This window comes from Aethalodelphis obliquidens, unplaced genomic scaffold, assembly GCF_003676395.1.
Source record: "Aethalodelphis obliquidens isolate GAN/ISIS:26980383/991018 unplaced genomic scaffold, ASM367639v1 scaffold28, whole genome shotgun sequence".
NCBI lineage: Eukaryota > Metazoa > Chordata > Mammalia > Artiodactyla > Delphinidae > Aethalodelphis > Aethalodelphis obliquidens.
The window spans coordinates 13,077,789-13,100,401 of NW_020837972.1; the positions used below are offsets into that span (position 1 = coordinate 13,077,789).

The window sequence follows — 22,613 nt, forward strand, 5'->3', positions numbered from 1 at the left end:
CGTGCCTCAACCATGAGACGGCCAGGCACTTTCATGCCTGTTTCAAAGGCAGAGGCTCTGACGGGGAAGGGGCTGAACCAGCTTCCCTACAGTCCAGTGGCCCAGCCAGGATGCACATGCCGGTCTCAGAACTCACACCCCCTCCCAACTGTGCCACAAACTGGCCGGGCCGGCTGCAAGAAGAACCCAGGAGCTCAGCCCCTTGCCAACTGTAGCCTATGTCTTTTTTATCTCTGTGCCCCAATGCTGGGCACGTGGCAAAGGCCAAGACAGTGATTTCAATCAAAGCACGTCCTGCTGCTTCTCACAGCCATCCTGTTGACAGCCTCCAGGAGGCCCCCATGCGGCTGGAGTTACCCCATGTCTGGCCCCATGCTCTTCCAGACGTCTCCCAAGGGAATGAAGCCACTGTCCCTTCCGAGCTCCTTTTGCGTCTCCACTAGTCATTATTTGAAGGCTACGTTTCAAGCTTCCTCCTTTACAGATCATCATCTTCTCTTAACTGGTTTCTCGGTGTAGCAGGCAGACGGAGGTAAGAGCTTCAGTGACATGAGTGCTGTGACAGCTAGACCCCCATCTGAGCAGACTGGAGGCAGGCAGGAACCAGGAGCTTCTCCGAGGCTGTGCAGCTCATGTAAGGCCAGCCAGGAAAAGAGACAAGTTCCCCCTGGTTCTCAGCCTGCCCAGATGCTCTCTCTATAACAGGGAATTCAGCCTACATTGTAGATGGGTCAAGCCCTTCTCCTCTCAGGAACTCCTTTTTCCCTATTTGAAAGTTGAGGTGATTAGACCGAGCTTCCTTCCAGTTTGCACCTTAATGTAGATCATTTTTTTCTGTGGCACTTCAGCAAATTCTTTGGCGTCTCAGCTAAAGGAAGATTATCAGGCAGCGCCCCCTGGTGGTCGTCAAGAATCATCACATAGAGGCCCCGGTCAGATGGCGTCCAAGGCAATAAATACTGGGAGTAAAAAGCATCCAAGTGTTTGCAGCCAACCAGCTATTTGACCCCAACTTTTACCAGCAAGGAGCCTAGGGTTTAGAGCAAAAATACAGCCTGCCACTCAGTCCCTCCGCCTTCCATGACAATGAAGACAGAAGGTCTTTAGAAGTTAGAGCTTGAAAAACAATCTGTCACCATCACCCAGGGTGTCCTGGTATCCGATTACAAAGCTTGTCCACCTCACTTGTCCTCCACAAAGTACCAGACGGAGAAGGGAAAAACAAAAGCGCTAAAGTAAGAAGATGATCAGATGATGGGGCTAAACCGACCTCTGTTCCCAAGGACAGGGCTGAGGTGGGGGGTGGGACACATCAACAGGTCTGTGTCACTGGCGGAAGGGAGGCATTTCAGGTTTCCTTTTCCAAGTAGGAGTGGAGGCAGCAGGGAGACCTGAAGTGCAGGCACCCCCGAACTCAGGATCCTATTGGGATGGTGTGACACGTTCCCCAAAGAGAACCACAGATCCCCTTAAATGAGAGTGACCCTCCGGGGGCACCATCCAGGCAGCACTCAAGAGATAATGAGATGTGATCCCCATCCCCCAAAAAACTCACAGTCTGGTGGGAAACGGACAAGAAAAGTCGGTACATGGGACACTGCAAGAAACACTAGAAAGCGCGCGTTTCTAGTGAGTCCGGCATGGGTTTGAGGGCAGGCTCTACCCTGTAGCAGCTGTGTGACCCCGAGCAAGTTACTTAATCTCTCTGGGGCCTGTCCATCCTCCCTGCCTTTACTTTCTTCCCCTGAGGATTTAGTGTAGTAGGTGCTCAATAAAGGGCAGCTCCAGGTAATGCTGTACCACTGTGCAAATAGTAATTCACCCTCATCGAAGAGCTCTCCACTGTCAATGTCCCCCAGTCTCATCATGTACTTATTTCCCTCCTCCCAGAGGAAGTTCTTCTTAACATCAGACTGAGATCTCTCCTGCCTTAGAGCATCTGTGTATTTGTTTTAGCCAACACTCAGTATTTCTTGCTTGGTCTTTTACAACAAGGGTCAGCCAAACTTTTTCTGTATAAAGCCAGGTAGTAAATATTTTAGGCTTTCTGGGCCATATGGTCTCCGTTCTGCTGTTGCCGTGTGAAAACAGCCATAGACAATATAATACGTTGTCAACAAAAAATTAATCCATCGATCTAAGAAAGAAATAGAAAATTTTATTCGAGCCAAATTGAGGATTATAACACAGGAATGGCATCTTGGAAAGCTCCAAGAACTGTTATTCCCATTAGAAGTCAAGGTACAGTTATATAAGTGTTTGAGACAGAGGGCTGTACGTTAAATGACATACTGTTGACAGTGAACACAATCCACATCTAAGCGTCATCGTGGCCTCTTAACAAGATCAAAAAGGAATGTTATCTTTAATTTTTTATATTTAAATTTTTCTTGTCTTGCCATTAAATGTGAATTTTATTTCACAATGTCAACAAATGGGTATGGCGGTGTTCCAATAAAACTTTATTTTCAAAAGCAGGCAGAGGGCCGAATTTGGCCAGTGGGCTATACTTCACTGACCCCTGATTTAGAGAGAATTCTCTCTCATTATCTGTTTGTTATCTCCACCACACAAGCCAGCCAGTGATATAGACAGAAACTACTCTCTATTTCTCACTTCTCGCTCCTGGGGCAAATCTAGAAATGCTTCAACCTCCCCCTCAATGATACTTCTGCTACTGTGCTAAGTACTCTATAGAAAACAAAAGAAGCAAAAAAAAAAAAACAAGAGTGTGTGGTCAGCCCGAGCTCAAATCCTGGCACCCTACAATTCACTGCACGTGACCTTGGGTCACTAGGCTCACCTCCCTGCACCTTAGTTCTCTTATCTGAAAACTGGGGACTACAACAGTTCCTATCTCATGGGCAAGTTCTGAAGACTGAAGTTACCCTTAAAATCAGCTTAGAACGGTACCTGATACAGAGCATACTTTTAATAATTAATTGTTATTTTTGTGATGGCTCCTGCTATCCAGGAATTTCTTATCTGATATGGGAGATTTATACATCAGAACAACTACAAGAGAACTGCAGGATGAATAACACAAGAGTGGAGCAGGGGCAATCTAGGCAGCCTTCCCAGCAGTGGTGGCATTTAAGTTGCATTTTAGAGCATCGTCAAGAATTGTCTAAGCCACAGGGAATTTAACTTCAGGAAGATGCAGCAGGAAGTGTGCCCTTTTGAACAGGTGCAAAGAAGGGGGTTAATCAATGAGGAAATCATAGAAATAACAAAAGGGGTGGGTACAGAAAAAGGTAAGCAAATTGGGCTCATGGAAGATTTTTTTCCTTCTAATTTTTTGTTTGTTTGTTTAAATTACATCATTGCTTGTTCCTTGCCCAGAAAGATAGAAAGTGCAGATAAGCAAAACAGAAATAACGTCACCTTACTCCAAAAACAACTATGGTAAATATTCAAGTGTATTTCCTTCCAGACTTTTCCTTCCTATGGATCCAACTTTAAAATACTAACTAGCAGGCAAATTATGGTCAAAACAAAGCCTTTTTTTTTTCCTTCCCCAAACAATAGACTGGATACTTCTCATATAAGATTGTAAGTCAGTAATCAGGAAAATAAGTAAACGATGCAAAAAAGAAAAAAAAACTGAGTGAAAAGTGTGACTATTATGAACTGGACCACTCTCGTAGTTTCCAGCAATGCAGTGTCACAATGTTGGGACATTTTAGGGGGAGGGGAAAATAACTTGGTTCAAATAACAATACAAGGTAATAACATTTTTCTCCATCCTCCCTGCCCTTCCTGCTTCCCTCCTGCACATTTACTGAACTTTTCAAACACATTCATATGGCCAAGGACGCCTCCCATTCTCTCTTAGGACCACAGCTGAGAAGGGCAGAAACAGTCACCAAGAAAGACTCAACCGTGCCAGGAGAAGGAAGAGCCTCCCTGGACTCAGAAGCAGATCAAGGGGCTTCTGAGATTTCCCAGCCACACCCAGCTTGGGGCAGCTCCCGGCTCTCTAGTTCGAGGATCCCATGTGGAGGGGAAACATGGCCACCACCATCATCCCCCAACAGCATACAGCAGAAAGGGATCTGCGCTGAGAATCAGGAATGGGACATTGCAGTTCCAATTCCAGCTCTGTGGGACTGTGGGAGGGTCAAAGTGACCTTCTTTTGGCCTCAGTTTTCTCACCTGTGAAATGTGTACTCATCTGCCCACCACTTACAGGGTTGTGAGGATCAAATGGGGTCATCTGTATGCAGGTACTTCCTACAACAGAAGGTGCTCTGTCAACAGGTGATATTGCTGTTGCTTGGTAGTTACATCCAGGCTTTAAGTAATTTCTTTTTATCTCAAGCTCTCTTTTAAGCTGCTACATCCCTGCAACACCCCCATAGGGCAACCACTTCAGCGGAGATAGATGGACCTCCCAGAGTTAAGGGGAAAGCTGTCCCCACCTCTCTCTCTCTCTCTCTCTCTCTCTCTGGTTTTTTATTTTTATTTATTTATTTATTTGGGCTGTGCCACACAGCTTGTGGGATCTTAGTTCCCTGACCAGGGATTGAACCCGGGTCCTCGGCAGTGAGAGTGCGGAGTCCTAACCACCGGACCGCCAGGGAACTCCCCCCACCTCTCTCTAATGAGGGAGCCTCGGCTCGACAGGAGTCAGATGGACCCAGGTTCAAACCCTGCCTCTGGTACTTAGTTGCTTTGTGACTCTGAGCTTCAGTTTTCTAACCAGAAAATAGAAATAATAATCACATGGACCTCGTGAGGTTGTTGAAAGGATTAAATAAGCCAGCGCTGCATGTCAGTTACCCAGGCCAGCCCTTGGCCCGGTAAGAACTCAGTATGTGCTCTTACCATTATCATGGACCACCACTCATTCAGTCATTCAATAACTACTCTTTACACTCTAGTTCTGAGCCAGGCCCTGGGACAATTCCGGCACAGTGGCTCTCAAAATGTAGTCCCCATGCCAGGAGCAGAAGCATCACCTGGGAACTTGTTAAAAATGCAATTCCTAGGTGCTGACCTGGACCGGTTGAAATGGGAACTCTGGGAGTGGAGCCCTCTGGAGGATTCTGATGCACATCCAGGTCTGAGAACCACTGTTCTAGTGAGAAGGGGTAGAGAAACAAATATTTAAAACGAAATCATTGTATTTGTGACAGGGACCATGAAGAAATGAGTGAGTGACTGAGATGAAGGTGGGATCAGGAGAAGGTCTCATTTGAGCTGAGATCAAAATGATAAGGAACCAGCCAGAGGAAGATCGGAGCAGCACATTCCAGGCAGAAAGAAGGACCCGTGCAAAGGCCCTGAGGCAGGCCTTTCAAGGAAAAGCAGGAAGGTCAGGGTAGCTGGGTGTGGAGACATCAGGAGCCTGGGAGAAGGAGCTGGGATCTGATTCTAAGCTGTAACAGTCCGCCTGGGTCTGACTTGGCTCATCGGGTGTAGTGCACATGGAACCCACAATCCTCAAACAGTTCAGCCCCTGCAGACCATATAGTACGAGTTCAGTGTCAGTTTTGTGCCCAATTCTGCTCAGCACCTGCTGGGTGCAACCACGGTGCTGATCAGAGATGACAGCGGGGAGCCACGTTCTCTTTGTTCTCATTGGGGCGGGACGGGGGGGCGGGGTGTGTGTGTGTGGCAGTTCCACAAAAGCCAGAGCTGGCTGTGTGAAGCAGCAGGTGGGCTCGACAGAGGCGCCAGAATGTGGCCTGCAAGAAAGCAGAAATAGAGGCTGTATCGGGAAGGGCAGCTTAAGCCCTGGACTGGGTGCTGACCTGGGGCTCTGCTTCCGGGGCTGTAAGATAAAGGCTGGTGTGCGGGGTGGGGGGTGGCGGGGGGATGTCCTGTGTCCCAGGGAGCAGCCAGAGGCTTGTGGGGAAAATACACTGTTGCAGATTCAGCTTGGGAGGGAAGGGCTGGGGTGAGGTGGGGGGCAGTGTGCAGGAGGAAGCTGACTTAAAAGAATAATAAGGATGGGGCTTCCCTGTTGGCGCAGTGGGTAGGAATCCGCCTGCAGGGGACACGGGTTCGAGCCCTGGTCTGGGAAGATCCCACATGCTGTGGAGCAACTAAGCCTGTGCGCCACAACTACTGAGCCTGCGCTCTAGAGCCCGCGAGCCACAACTCTGGGCATGCGTGCCACAACTACTGTAGCCCACGTGCCTAGAGCCCGTGCTCCACGACAAAAGAAGCCACCGCAATGAGAAGCCCGCGCACCGCAATGAAGAGTAGCCCCCGCTCGCTGCAACTAGAGAAAGCCCGCGCGCAGCAACGAAGCCCCGACACAGCCATAAATAAATAAATAAGGATAATCATAGCTATCATATATTAAGCACTTGATTTGCCAGACATCAGGCTAAGTGTTTATATTAACTCTTTTTTTGCAACCATGCCATGAGGAAAATATTATCAGCATGCCCATTTTGCAGATGAGGAAAGTGAGGCAGAGTTAACTAGATAGGGAGGGTTGAGACTGACCCCAAGGGAAGCAGAACTAAGATGAAGGAGGAGGGAGAGAGACTCACTGATGGATTGACCTTTGCCTAAAGCCAGCTCCATCCATCTCTCCCTTATGAGTGAAGTGAAATCAAACCAAGACGATTCCCTTCTTAAACCCCCTCCAGCAGCCTCCCATTCTGCTTTTCCTGCCATGGCTCCGAGGCTCCCCAGGAGCTGGTCCCCGCCCGCATCTCCACCTGCACCTTCTCCCTGCCACCCCCGCTCCCTGCACTGTACTAGCCTATTGTCGACTTGGCTAGGCTGGTACCACGTTTCCGGAATCCTGTTCTCTGTGGTTTCAGGTCAGAGTTGGCCAAAAGTGAACATGTACCAGATCAGAGCAGAGAAGGTGAAGCAGCAGCCATCTTGCTCTGAAGGGTGGCAAGGGCAGCAGGCGGCAGGTGCGGACGATGGAGCTCATCCTCCATCTTCCCTGCTCCACGGCCAACTTTCCTTCCTGACGGGGACCCTGGTGACCAACAGTGACCTCAGGTCCACCACCAGACACTTCCTACAAACTCACAGAGGCGATAGCTCCAAAGAACCAATAACCTTCCACTGGCATCTACACCAGCCCCTCTTCATGGTCCTCCTGCAACAACTGGACATGCTGCTTCCAGAAGTTCCCAACAACCCAGGCTGGCTTCCCTTATCAGGGCAGGTTAGAGACTTTGCTCTGAACCTCCAGTTGGTCCTTTCAAACTGTTACTTCCCCAGCTCCTCCTAGCGTTGTATAAGGTCTGCCCTCCGATGATAAGTTCTTTTTCCATTACCCTCAAGTTGTTCTGCTCCCTGACTGATCCCTCACTGATAGAGTCACCAGCAAAAGCAATACTGTACCTGTTCCAGGACCAGCTTCTAAGGCAACTGGTGGCTTCCAATTCCTGCCTCTTGGAATGCTCACTCCAACATAAGAAGCCCAAGCCACGCGCAACATGTGGGTGCCCCATAAACAGCCCAGGTTGAACTCCCATCCAACAAGCAGTGTCAACTGCCATCCACGCACGTGTACCATCTTGAATGTTCCAGCCCAGTCAAGCCCGTAGCACACGCAACCAAAGAACCGCCCAGCCGAGCCCAGCCAACCAGGGAATCATGAAAGATACCAATGTAGGCGCTGTTTTGAGCCATTAAATTGTGGAGTAGATTGTTACATAGGAACGGGTTATCCGAACACGCCCCGCGGTTCAGCCACGTGGGTCTTCTTTCCGCTTCTTAACAGTGCTTTCGAGATTTGATGACCTGTTTCTTCTGCTCAAAATGTTCTTCCCCCCGTCTTCTCATATCTGTATCTTCTTGTCATTCAAGGCTTAGTTTAAATGTCACCTCCCCAGAGAGGCCCACTGTCATGGTCAGTTCAATATGTCAACGTGGCTAAGGCACAGTCCCCAGTAATTCAAGCAATTATTAATTTATATTCCTGCTGTGAAGGTATTTTGTAGATGTGATTAAAGTCCACAGTCAGTTGGCTGTAAGTAAGGGAGATTACCCTCGATAATCTGGAAGGGCTGACTCAATCCACTGAAAGGCGCTAAGAGCAAAACTAAGGCTTCCCTGAAGAAAAGGAAACTCTGCCCATGGACAGCAACTTCAGCTCATGCCCAATCGTTCCAGCCCACCCTTCCTGACCGCCTACCTCACGGATTTCAGACCTACCCAGCCAGTCACCACAATCACATTAACCACATCCTTGCAATGAATCTCTTAATATATTCATTCTACCGGTTCTGCTTCTCTGGTAGAGCTCTGACTGACCCTCCCTCTGTGGCCACCCCATCAAAGCCGGCCACCTAGCCACCATCGTTATCACCCTATTTTAATTCTACACATAAAACTGATCACCGTTTGTTATTTCTCTTGTGGATTGTTTCTCTCGATATATTCTAGAAAAGTGCTGTCCAACAGAACTTTCTGTGCTGATGGAAACGACCTAGAACCGTGCTGTGCCAATAGGGTAGCCACTAGACACAGGTGGCTGTAGATCACTTGAAGTGGGGCTCGTGCCATGGAAGAAGTGAAATCTTAATTTTATTTCACTTCAATGAACATAAGTTTAATTCACCACAGGAGTCTAGTGGCCGCCATATTGGACAGCTCGGGTCTGGAACACAAGGTCCACAGGAGCTGGCTGGCCTTGCCCGCCACTGTGTCCCTAGTCCCCCACCGAGACCGAAACAAAGGCTGTTCAATCGAAATTTATAGTGAATGAATGAGCTGTGTCTGCAGAAGGGTTTCTGTCGCTTGCAATCAGGAGTCCTAACGCGGAGTCTCGCTGTGTAAGGGATTCCTGAGAACCCACAGAACAGGACGCTGGAGAACGGGGGAGGACGTGGTGCTGGAACACACCAGACACGGCGGCTCTTCCGCCGCCACCCAGCCCAGCCCTCCCGAAGTTAGAAGCAACTGGAACAATAGGGCAATCAAGACGGTTCCTACTCTTTGTTCCTGTGGAAGGAAGGCTAGAGTGGAAGGCGGGGTTCTGGTGGGCTTCATTCAATACCCAAACTGAGGAGATACCAGAGAGCATCTGAGGCTGTCCTATTTCGGGGCCACTCTGCATCCTATTTTCCTCCTGGCTGCCAGTTCCCTGCCCCTCCACCCACCCCCGAAACTCAAAAGGAGGAGCTGGAGGGGGGCTCAACAAAGCAAGCTCCCGGGACACCTGTCTGCCAGTGGCACCCTGGGCTCCTCTTACGCTTCCTGGCATCTCACTCCAAGCCACCCACCCACTCTGCAGCCAGGGTGTTTGTTTGAAAACTGGACAAGTAATCCAGGCATCTTCTACTCAAAACCCTGCCATGCAAGCTCTGGGCCATGGCCCACCGTGGCGGCTGGCCCTGCCCCCTGTCTGACGCCAGCTCCCACCTCTCTGCCCAGCATTCCCAGTGGGGCAGCCACACTGGTCTCTCCACGCCTGGGATGCTCCGAGCTCCCTTGCGGAAGCAATGCAGTTTGATGTGCTCCCACCACCCCCCGGTCATTAGGAGACCTCCCCCTTCCTCCTCTTGGTCTCAGCTCTACCCTGAAGCCCCAAGAAAGTCATCAGGCCCTGGAACCCAGTACAGACCAGATGTGCAGTGAGTGCTTGATACATGTGTACAGGAGGGAGGGGTGGGAGAGAGGGAGGGAGAAAAGCAGGGTCTTCCATTACGTTGAACCTGGGTTTTTCCTTCGGAAAGTGAAGATACAAATGACCACACATTAGTAGGCTAAAAATAATCAAAAAGCCAAGAAACAGCATAGAGAGAAAGAGCAAACATCAGAAAAGAGACAGTCCCGGCAACAGCGCTCTGATACCTGAGCCACGCCCCCACCAGGCTCTCCTCTGACAGGGCAGCTGTGACCCAGCAAAGGAAGGGCCAGGAAGGGAGCCCGTGGTCTTCCTACCTGAGGTCTCCAGCCTTGAAGTGCTCCACAGCGCTTATTCTAACACACTTTCTAATGTACATGCTTATTATGATATAATTTATTGCCTGTCTCCCCCACTAGAATGTAAACTCCATAAGGACAGACATCTAAGCACACATTTTCAGAGATTAGAACAGTGTCTGGCATACTGTAGGCATTCGATAAACTTTGTTAAATGAGTGGATGAATGTTTGTGGTTTCAGGCCATAGCTGATGTGATAAGGAATGGTTGGGATATCCTGGCTTCGGGGTCCCTGGAGCTTGTTGAAGGAATGATCGCACATTCTTTGGTGTCCGGCTAAGGCTGACCTAACAAGATGTGAGAAGAGATGAAAGGGTTAAGCTTTCGTATCTTTGGGGTTCCTTGGGCACTGGGAAATAAGGATAGCCCCAAAACCCAAGGAGGAAAACTAAGATTAGAGTTAACAACTCTAAAATCAAGCTGCCCCTATGCTCTAAGAAAGAGAGAGACTGAGATTACATGCATTCCTGGCCAGACATAAAGCTTCCTTGTCTCCATATGTTTGGTTTCCATACGAGTTTCTCATCACAACTTGTATTCTTTCAGTCCCTCAACAAACGTGCATTGAGTCCCCACTACACACCAGAATTTTAAATATCTGATTTTATCACTGTAGGAGACTCCAGCTTTCTGGCTGAGAGCTGGGAATACCAAGCTGAATATGGTAAGACTCTCAAGAAACGAGAGTCTAGTGCGAAAGACACTTATTTTTTTCTCTAGTTTAGGATAACATTTTTGGTTAAGGTGAAGGGCAGGAAATGACAGGAACCAGCCAGCTCCCAAGATAGTTCGAAGCTTCAAGAAACCAATGATAATTTTTTTTTTTTTTTTTGCAGTACACAGGCCTCTCACTGTTGTGGCCTCTCCCGTTGCGGAGCACAGGCTCCGGACGCGCAGGCTCAGCGGCCATGGCTCACGGGCCCAGCCGCTCCGCGGCATGTGGGATCTTCCCGGACCGAGGCACGAACCCATGTGCCCTGCATCGGCAGGCGGACTCTCAACCACTGCGCCACCAGGGAAGCCCACCAATGATAATTTTTGAACGAAGAGAATTTAAAGCAAGAATCCTTTGAGGGTGGCTCACTGCTTCCCCCTGGTGGAGATCAGTAGCAAGCATGTCAGGCGGCTTTCCCACAAAACTTTTCATTCAACAAAGTGCAGAGGCTTCGAGGCAGGAGTTGGGCCTGAGAATAAACAGGGATTCACCAGGAGGACAAAGGGGAAGGGAATTCTAGGCAGAGGGGTGAGTACCAAGAGGCAAAATCCATGTCTGAGCTAGGAAACCCTAAGTAACTAATAGATTAATTGGATATTTAGGGCTTGCGGGGGAAATGTGAACAGTGGGCTTCCAAATGGGAACCAGATCCTGAGGTGCTTTGCAATCCATAAGAAAGACTGTTCTAAGGCACTGGGGAGTTTTCCTGGGCTACATGAGCGGGAAGGTGTATTGATTCAGAGATATTTATTGAGTCCCTCCTATGGGCTAGATATGTAGCTGGGAACAAAATGGTGTATAAAAACAGGTATGATCCCTGCCCTCTTGCAGCTTTAAGGCTACTAAGGAAGAGAGGTATCCATTAAAAAAAAAAGAAAACTCCTTAAAAAAGTTTAAATTAAACTTAAAATGTGAAGAGTGGCACCATAACATTGAGGAAAGACAGAAGTAGAGTACGATGTTAAGGAGACTCAGAGCTGAGTGGATAGTGCTTTACTGAGTTGAGGTTCTCTCCAGGCTGACCCTGGCGCTGGAGGAATCTGGGCATGAGCACAGCCCTTGGTCACTGCTTTCAAGGTCCCAGTGGCTCAAAGGGTGGCATCAGAGGTAGGACATCGTCAAAGGAATCTCAGCTGCCTAGGAAGGGTTGGTGGTGGCGGGAGGATTGATTATGTCAGTGTTTTTTGCAAACCATGGCTCACAGTTCAAAAGTGGGCTGTGAAATCAACGTGGTGGGTCATCACCAGCATTCGGCAAATGACATGGAATAAAATAGAAAAAAGTGTATAAAATATCATGTATAGTAAGAATGAGCATTGTTTCATGAAACTCCTTTTAGTTGTATATGTGAATGTGTACATGCATGTGTATTTGTGTATGTGTGTGTGTGTACAGGGTTGCAATATAAATCATATTTGTTACTGTGTATCTTGATTAAAAAATTTTTGAAAAATACCCGATTAGAGGCCCTCTCAAGGTCTCACCAAGCCCAGAATGTTACAAAGGATGATGGCCCAGCCCACGGAGAGGTGACATAAACCCCTCTCTCAGGAAGAACTGAGGTCCAGCTCATTTATAAGAACTTTTCCAAACTCAGTAGCGCAACTCTGAAGAGACGATATTAACTCTGAAAAGCAATTAAGAACCTAATCTCACGGATGGACCTAGAGTCTGTCATACAGAGTGAAGTGAGCCTGAAAGAGAGAAACAAATACCGTATGCTAACACATATATATGGAATCTAAAAAAAAAAAAAAAAGGTTCTGAAGAACCTGGGGCAGGACAGGAATAAAGGACACAGACGTAGAGAATGGACTTGAGGACACGGGGAGGGGGAAGGGTAAGCTGGGATGAAGTGAGAGAGTGGCATGGACATATATACACTACCAAATGTAAAACAGATAGCTAGTGGGAAGCAGCCACATAGCACAGGGAGATCAGCTCAGTGCTTTGTGACCACCTAGAGGGGTGGGATAGGGAGGGAGGGAGGGAGATGCAAGAGGGAGGGGATATGGGGATATATGTATATGTATAGCTGATTCACTTTGTTATAAAGCAGAAACTAACACAGCATTGTAAAGCAATCATACTCCAATAAAGATGTTTAAAAAAACAAACATACAAACAAAAAAAAGAACCTAACCTCAAATGCTCACTCTCATGCATTGTGGGGGGCGGTGGGAGGGAGAGGCATAAATTGGTACGAATTTTTGGAAAGCCATATGGCGACATTCACCAGAAGTCTTAAAATATGTAAACACTTTGCTGCAGGAACTCCACTCCTATGAATTCACACTACAGGGATCGCCAAGGATGTACCCAAAGTTAACACTCAAAGTTGTTCACTGCAGCAATGCTTATAACAGGAAAAAAAATGGATACAACCTACATTTCTAGAAATAGGAGGCCGGTGGAATAAATGGTGGCAGATTTCAGGCGTTAAAAATGAGCAGGAAATACACTTATTGACAAAGGAAGGTGTTTATGATATAACATGGTAGTTCAGTGCAATTTTTTAAAGGCGAGAAAATTCCCAGCTGCTTCTCACAGTAGGTAGAGAGAAGAAGTCCCCCTGAAGCAGGTTTTGTCTGCACTGAGTGACTGAGCGGCCTTTTTTAACTATGTGAATATTAGGTGAGTCAATAGCATTGTACTAGAGTGAAGAATAACATGACCTTTATAGCTAGTCAACCAGGGGTAATTCTGCACCCTCCCTGGAACATTTAGAAACATCTGGAGACATTTCTGTTTGTCATGACAGGGATGAGGCAGGGGCGCTACTGGTATCTAGCGTTACCTCTACTGGTAGAGGCCAGGAATGCTACCAAACATGCTTCAATGACAGAGGAGCCCTCAATTCAGGGCTATTTGATGATGATCGTAGCCATCATTAGAGTCTGCTAGCAAGAAAGAATCCAAAAGGGCGTGCATGGGGGAGCTGGGCCAATGACCTGTTTCAAACATGTTCTTTTTTGTCCACTTCCGTATGCCCAGCCCTGCTGGCAGACATAATCACTCCACAAATACTCGTTGAACGTTGCATGTTGAATCCAGCTAGGGCACCTATAGATGAACAGCCACCTGACTTTATCAGTGCCAGACTAGTGCTCAACAGTGACTCCTTGTGGTGGGAACTGAAACAACCATGCAGGTGGACCAGTAAGCTTTTCTTTGGCTGTTTGCAGAGCTGACCGCGTAGGACTGAAAAGGCCCCAGAGATAGTGGAAAAATCATGAGGCTAGAGGAAAGCAGGAAACCTCAATCAGAATGATGTTTGGTGTCCTGCTAATCAGGGAAAACAGGTATTTGAGAAATTAATGAAAAATAGCAAAGAAAGATTACAATGTTGGACCTCAAACTGATAAAAACAAATCAGAGGTTATTTTGTTAGGTGAAAAAAGCAGGTTTCAAAATAATATGTATGGATAATCCTAGCTTCATGGTTTTATCATTTATTGTTTAGAGAAACTATACACATACCCATTTGTCAGGAAGAATTATACCAAAAATTATACCAAAATGATAACAGTAGAGGGTGGGGACTTGGGTTGGTTTTTTTTTTTAAATCTATTTTCTAATTTATTTTACAATGAATGTATATTATTTATGGAAAAAGAAAAATAAGAAGTTAGATGCTGAGCCAAAATACAAAGGCACTTCCCAATGTATAAGGTAAAAAGACCCTAGGGACTTCCCTGGTGGTGCAGTGGTTGGGAGTCCACCTGACGATGCAGGGGACACAAAGCCCTGGTCCGGGAGGATCCCACATGCTGCGGAGCAAAAAAAAGACCCTAGTCTTTCACTCACGCCCAATATTTCCATATATGGACCCTAATTATCCAGAAGCCCATGCCCTACCACCTCAGAAGGTCTCCCTTGGGCAAGAGTAGCTGCCCTGACCACTTCTTCTGGCTCCAAATTCCAGGCCCCTCTTTCCTCTGCTCATGAGAGGTACGCACCATCCAGAGCCGGCTCTGCCTCATCCCGGCCTGCAGGTGCGGGCACAGGAACCCGGAGGAATGGCGGCACACGTCGCGGACGCGTTTCCATCCCCCTGGGGCTGCTCACCTGACATGTGGACGTTCCGTAGGCAGGAGAGGGAGGCATTGAGGCGGGCACACTCCTCCCGGTTGGCCCCGTATTTCTCCACGGTCTCACACACCTGCTCGTCCGTCATCTCCAAGAGGTCCTCCAGACTCAGCTGGCCCGGGGTGATCTCCTAGCGGAGGGAAGAGAGAAGGAGGGTAAACAGACCGGAAGCGCCCCGAGGGGAGGCCTCCATGTCGCCCTCTAGTGGTACCTAGAGGAAGGCCAGGCTCTCCGTGGATGTCGGCTTAGCATAACGGTTGGGTCTCCTCACTCCGGTCAGACAGGCCTGCGTTTGAATCTCAGCTTTGCCACTCATTAGCTAGATGATCCCGGGCAAATCACTTAACCTCTCTGAGCCTCACTTTACTCACCTGAAAAGTGGGAATCTTAAGCTCATGTGCTCTGTAAGGTCGCAGGTATGCTTAGCACATAGTCGGAGCTCTGTAAATGGTGGCTGTTAATTACCTGTCTCCTCATGCAGTTTTTGAACTCCTTATAGGCAGGGCTCCAATTTACTCATCTTGGAAGGCCTTCCATGCCTCCTGCCCGGCTTGGACTGCAATGATTTGTCCCAAATCCAGGGTGAACTAATAAGAGCAGAGAAAACTGGACAGCCCAAGTCTCCTGATGGCTGGTCTCCTTTCCCTTTTCTTCTCTCTTTCCCAGCCACACATTCTAGGGCTCAGATTGGGGGTTCAGGAACCCTAAGGGGAAAGGGGGGCTGGAACCCTGTAGGTGGTTCAGTGCTGTCAATCAAACGGGATTTGGGTCTGAGCCCGATAGGGCAAGACTTTGCAATCTAAGACGAAGTGGAGTACAGCATAGAGTGAGGAAAGGGACACCGCTGAAGAGATGGGCTGGAGGAAAGGTAGGATTGCCGGCTATAACTGTGTTGGTCAGGTGTCCCTTCACCACCGCCAGCAACCATCCCTCCCTTCCCCGAAGCAGTGTGTCCCTATACACCACAATATGGACACACCTGGAAATTGGTCAAACTTCTATATTTACGCATCTAAAAAAAAACAGCCTTCACATTATAGCACTTATTGGTAACCAACATTTTACATTTATTATTATTATTACTATTATTAAAATAAGAGTTTTAGATAGCAAAGAATGGCGATTCTAAGGCAATATTATGGAGTACTTCCGCCCTCTTGTGGCCATACCTGTGTATTACAAACAAATGAGACACCATCCTGCCCCACCCCGCCCCCGCCTTAATCTGGCAGTCAGAAAGATGAAAACTGCATCGACACAAAAATTCTATGGAAAAAAAAAAAAACGCTGCCGGGCAAAAGCTGAAACCCAATCAGTGCCTCTCCAACTCACTAGGTCAGGGGCAGAGAAAGAACAGTAATGAGTCACATAGCAGCTTCCTCAAATAGGGACTGTTACAGGGAAGTCCACATTAAGCAAGGTGGTGCACCAGGATCTGAAAGTGTGAATTGAATTACATTTAGAAGGGATGATTCACAACATAAAAGAATTCTCCTCTTTGCTGCAAGATCCACTTGTGCATTTTAATCCTATAATTTACCCTCCAAATACTCAATTTACACTGAAGTTTACGGTTCACACACACACACTAATCACAGCAGGAAGAATGACAGAAAAAAATGGAGAAGGCTTTAACTAGCTTGGCCCAAAAGAGGAGAGGCACTTCTGTTCGATTTATTCATAATAATAATAATAATTGAAATAGAACACTGTTTTAAGTGCTTTTCATGGATTTTCTCTAAAGGTCACAAAGACCGCATAAAGCAGGTACTTTTACCATAATCATCAGTCTGTAACTAGGACATTGGCATTCAGAGAAGTCAGACCACCATCACCCAGGGTCACACTGTGAGTAAGTGTGAACCCAGGCAGTCTCACTTAGGAGATTTCTCCATACTGCTGGTTCTTCCACAGAAGGGGGCCGCCTGGGGGACACACGCGTGAGCTGCAGACAGAGAGCTGGAAACCCAGCTCCGTCCACACCACCTGGTTGGTGGCCTTGGACTCGATTCTCATAGACTAAGATAAGAGCCAGAGCCCAGGCACCTGCAGGCCAGGTAAATGTAAATGAGCAAAGCTGAGGACTAGCCTGCGGGATCCTAAGGGGCAGCAGAATTCGGTTCACTGACACCAGACAGGAATTCGGTTCTGTGCGGTCAGCAATTCCGATTTTTCAAGAGAAGCCGAAGATCTGAGTTTTTTATGCAGACTCTTCCAACTTTTAAATACTGGCTCAAAAATAATTTTGAAGACAAACAAAAAATATCTGTGCCTCAGATACAAGATACAGCAGAGGGCCACTAGTTTTCAACCCCTGAAGGTTTGTCTCGGTCTTATTCGCCTCAATTGATAAATAAATGGTCCCGAAAGCCTCTGAAACATGTATGGAGCCATGCAAATAAAATGTACTGTCTGTACTTTCTGGGACCTTTCATTTTAAGGATATTCACACGAAACCGCCATCCTGGGAATGATATTAAGAAACAGAGACTCCTACACCATCTGGTGCGTATGCACAAGATGCAGGCGGAGGGGGGAGAGGGGAATGTGAGGCTTCTGTACCCCCAGCTCAGGACTGTTATATGTAGCAGGTTCGGGCAAGATCACATTGGGAACAAGGTCTAAAAAGACAAAAGGATCTTCCAGGCCTCTTTGAGCAGGAAGCAGGGGGTGCCTTGAGAAATGGCACTTGGTCCTGCAAGTGAGGGGGGCGCCCAGAACGCCCTCTCCCCAGCTCAGGGAGGCCCCCCAACAGGAAAACGAGGAGAAAGCACCGTGCTTCCCACTTCACACTCTGGAGTCCATCTGAGCTGGGGTTTCCTGCTAGCCCCGCCCACTCACGAGCAGGGCAACTCCCTCCATCTTCTAGCCTCGGTTTCCTGCTCTGTACAATGGGGTAAAAGTCATACCTACCTCAAAAGGTCGTTGTGAGGGTCTGAACAGTCTCAAGAGTTGAGATCCTGCATGTAAAACCCTCAATACTATGGCTGGCACTGAAGATTCAATGAATGAGAGCTGATTTTATTAGGAAAGTTTCCACCCACTCACTGAAAACAAGGGGGGACCCAAGATCCCAGAGGGTAAGGAAATCTCACCAACCTTGAAACCTTAAGGAGGTGATCCACTCCTGGAGCGTGGACACAAGACAACAGGTGTTCTGATTTTGTCACTAGAAAACCTATTACTTCCAAAGTTTTCAGTAACAGCCACAACAATAATAAGTTGACATTTCCTGGGTACTATTAGGTTGCAGACTATGGGCTGAACATTTTACACAGATCATCTCATTTTATCATGCCAACTACTTAAGAAGAGGAGACAACCATTACCCCATTGAACAGATGAGAAAACCAATGTCCTAAGATATGCTGCCCAGTATGGTGGCCACTGGCCACATTAATGAACATTAAATACAATTAAAACTTGAGTTCCTCAGTCACAGGCACTAACCACAATTCAAGTGCTCAGTAGCTACATGTGGCTGGTGGCTACCACATCAGGCAGCACAGATATGAAATATTTCCACCATAGTAGAACATTCTGCTGGACAGCACTGGTCTAAGAGGTAAAGTGATTTGGCCCAGGAGGCTGAGTCCTTAAGGGGCAGAGCTGAAAGAGGGTCTATCTGACTCTAGGTCCACACTCTTTTTTTTTTTTTTTTTTTTGGCCACACCTCACAGCATGTGGGATCTTAGTTCCCTGACCAGGGATCGAACCTAAGCCTGGATTCTTAACCACTGGACCGCCAGGGAAGTCCCTAGAACCACACTCTTAATGACCCCATTCAGACAGCATCAGAGATGCTCCGTGCCTGCATCCAACGCGTATTTAAGTCCTACTATGAGCCAGACACAGCCAAAAACCCACTGCCTGAGGGGGCTGACTGCCGGCCAGTAAGGGGCAGAGGGCAGGGGTCGCCTCCAGTCACCTCCAGGACTTCCTTCCGCACGTCGACGATCCGGAACCAGTGCCGGAGCTGGGGGAAGCCGTCCAGCTCGGCATTGCGTTCCTGCAGGGCTACCTTCTTTTTGCAGGACAGCTGCCGGCTGAAGTACTTCACCAGCTTGCTCTGCGGAGACACAGAGAACAGAGGACATGTCTCAGAGGCACTGCCACAAGGAGGAGAGGCAAGCATCTCCCCAATGTCCCCTCCGCACCCCAACTCCGTGTTTTAAAGACCGGTTCAACTGCAGTGAGACCCAGTTTCCATTCATGTCCCAACTGTGTTGGTGAAGATGGGCAAACAGGCAGGTTCCAAGATTCTGCTGGGGAGCACGGCGTGCGTTGTACCCGTGTAGTGGGGGCGGGGTTTGGACTGTATCCATCCACATCTCCACTGCACCAATCCTTTGACCTTCACAGTTGCACTTGTAGGAACTCCTCCCACAGACACCCCATCCTGTGCCAAATGACTGTGGAGAAGGATATTTCCTACAGTTCTGTTTGCAATGGCAAAAGATTGCAAACACCCTGAGGGGCCATCGGTAGGAGACTCATCATAAATGAGGATACACGCACACAGCGGAACTCTATGCAGCTGTAAAACAAAAAGAGGAAGTGTGCTGTGTACTAAGACAAGATATGCTGATAAATAAAAATAAATACTCTCTCATTCACGTGGGAAATGTTTACATTTGTGTATCTTTGTAAATGCAGACGCTCTCTGGAAAGATCCCTAATCTTCTAGGGAAGGAAAGAGGGAGGGAGGGGGACAGAGGTGAGAGGAACATTTTGTTTAACCCCTTTTTTACTATTTCAGTCTTAAGTCACATGCAAGTATTCATAAATTAACAAATACTTTTAAAGTGAGGTGGACCCCGGGACTTCCCTGGAGGTCCACTGGTTAAGACTCCATGCTTCCACCGCAGGGGGGCACAGATTCGATCCCTCATCCAGGAACTAAGATCCGCATGCTGCCTGGTGTGGGCAAAAAATAAATTTAAAAAATAAAATAAAATGAGATGGACCTGAACCCATGCTTCTAGAGGGATGCCATGCCATGAAAAAGGAAAGGTTTTTTTTTTTATTGCCTATTATGTAAAAACTAACAACATTAACAAAAGAAAGGCAATAGGTGTGCATGAGCAGAGAAAAAAGTGTGCAAGACACACCCCAGCCTGCTAAGTTGGGATGGGGAAGCTCTATAGATGGGGTGAGAAAAAAACGGTTGTATTTCTTTATATATTTTTGCTTTGTTTCAATAGTTACTCAAAGCATGTTTCATTTTTGTGATTTAAAAGCTATTTAATAAAGATAATTCAATGAAACAAAAATAAAAATCCTTAGTTATACAAATGCTTTTGACATTTTAAAGCACCTGTCAGCCAATATTTATCAAGAAGGCGGTCCCAGAATTCTAGGATCACATCATTTGGAGCAGGGCATGACAGCAGTGGGCACCTGTTTCTGTCTAGCTGGTCTCCATACAAAGACTATTTCAGCTTTCTTTTGGGGAGCCTCCTTCTTCGGCTCCCAGTTCATATGGCTGAGGTGAGGCTGGCTTCACCCACCCACCCCACCACCACCGGGCTGCAGGGTGGGCATGTGACCCAGGCCTGGCTGCAGCCTTTGGAGCAGAAGTAACAAGTAAGCCAGGCTGGGCCGCCGAGAAACCTCCCCATCAACCCTTCCCAAGCACTCAGAGGACAGCTCCCACTTCCCACTGGAATTGTCAGGAGGGCGCCAATGAAGCCAGGAGCTGGCGGGGCATCCCTGTTGCCATCGAGGAGAGCTCACCTGACACTGAAGCCCACTGGAAGAAATCAGAAAACTGGTGCTTAAGTTAACGTTAATTTTATTCACCTCACTAGTAAAGAGAAAGTTGCCATTCTTTTTTTTTTTTAACGGAGATTTTTTAAATTAATTTATATTTTTGGCCGTGCCGCGCAGCATGTGGGATCTTAGTTCCCCAACCAGGGATCAAACCCGTGCCCCCTGCAGTGGAAGCACGGAGTCTTAACCACTGGACTGCCAGGGAAGTCCCAAAGTTGCCATTCTTGATCAGCCCACATTCTATTGCAATAACGGCACAAAAATCACCTTATGCTAATGTACCTAGAATGCTTTTCATCTAGAATCTCAATTCCGAGTGTTAGAATAGAAAATTTCAAAAAGAATATGTTTTTTCTCTAGCTTATTTCTGAATGAATAGGGTCTGACCTACTGAGACTTCAAAGCTGGGCTCTCAACTAAGACATCCATAGAACTTTCATGTCTCTCGTTTTATTTTACGACTTGTTTTAACTATTTTCTTTATACAGGTATGGAAAACCACACAAAAGAAAGAAGTACACTTTGACACGTTCCCCATCATTCTTTGAGCACTTCCTTACTCTCTGACACCACAAAATTTTCTAGGATCATCTTATTCTTTTCCTGACCCAACCCTGGAATCCATCGTTTCTCCAAGGAGTGTTGGTTCCTCTGAGCGGAATATGGTATTCAGAAGCCAAGATCTGGGTACTTGGTGAGATTATTGATACCGGGGTGTCATCATTTCCAGTCCCCTTAGTAGACAGCCTAGGCAACATATGTATGAGCAATGCATATGTGAATACGTAGATACATAAATCTGCACCTATATTTATTTTGTTATTTATATGTATTGATAACTGATACCTCTAATCCCAATCCAACACCATGGGGTTTATTCTAGCATTTTCCCTCCCCACATTTGTATCACTCTTCTCAGGCAGTGAGAAAAACAATCCTCAATATACTTATTTATTGGCTCCGTCTGCTGAATTTAGCGAATTCCCTAACTCCACCAGGCCACTGCCCTGCCTGGGTGCTGCCCTCATGAACCCTGACCCCTGCTGGGCTGCCCTCTCACCCTAGTTCTGCTGCCTGCCTTGTTTTAGTTTTTGTTTTTTGCGGTACGCAGGCCTCTCACTGCTGTGGCCTCTCCCGTTGCGGAGCACAGGCTCCGGACGCGCAGGCTCAGCGGCCATGGCTCACGGGCCCAGCTACTCCGCAGCATGTGGGGTCTTCCCAGACCGGGGCACGAACCCGTGTCCCCTGCATCGGCAGGCGGACTCTCAACCACTGTGCCACCAGGGAAGACCTTGTTTTTGTTTTTGTTTTAATTGAAGTATAGCTGATTTACAGTGTTGTGTTAGTTTCTGGTGTACAGCAAAGTGATTCAGATATAGATATAGATATGTATATATCTATCTATATATATTCTTTTTCATATTCTTTTCCATTATGGTTTATCACAGGATATTGAATATAGTTCCCTGTGCTCTACAGTAGGACCTTGCTGTTTATCCATCCTATACACAATAGTTTGCAACTCTTAGTCTCAAACTCCCAGTCCATCCCTCCTCTACCCCGCCCTTGGCAACCATAAGGCTGTTCTCTATGTCTGTGAGTCTGTTTCTGTTTTGTAGATAAGTTCATTTGTGTCATATTTTAGATTTCACATATAAGTGATATCACATGGTATTTTTCTTTCTCTTTCTGACTTACTTCGCTTAGCATGATAATCTCTAGTTGCATACATGTAGCTTCAAATGACATTATTTCATTCTTTTTTATGGCTCAGTAGTAGTCCATTGTATATACGTACCACATCTTCTTTACCCATTCACCTGTCGATGGACATTTAAGTTGTTTCCATATCTTCGCTATTGTAAACTCTTCTGCTTATGAACACTGGGGTGCATGTATCTTTTCAAATTACGGTTTTCTCTAGATACGTGCCTAGGAGTGGGATTGCTGGGTCATATGGCCATGCCTTGTTGTTGTTGCTGTTGTTTCAGATATTGATGTTTGCCGATGGATTCTCAAATCCAATATCCAGGCACCACCCCCAACTCTGCTCTGGTTTCACACGCTGAGAAGCGGACACGAGTGAAACTGATTTAATCTCGGTGTCAAATGTCCAAAATGGTCATT

The 22,613-nt window shown here is 47.2% G+C and overlaps 1 protein-coding gene across 1 annotated transcript in view; it reads right to left on the reverse strand.

Annotated features, from left to right (window-relative positions):
* KSR2 (kinase suppressor of ras 2) overlaps positions 1-22,613 on the reverse strand; it is a 402,202-nt gene that overhangs the window by 305,025 nt on the left and 74,564 nt on the right. The window contains exons 2-3 of the mRNA XM_027124708.1: positions 18,643-18,783; positions 14,694-14,844 (exon numbers count right to left, since the gene is read on the reverse strand). Of these exons, the coding sequence (XP_026980509.1) occupies positions 14,694-14,844; positions 18,643-18,783 (292 nt within the window). The remainder of the gene's footprint in view (positions 1-14,693; positions 14,845-18,642; positions 18,784-22,613) is intronic.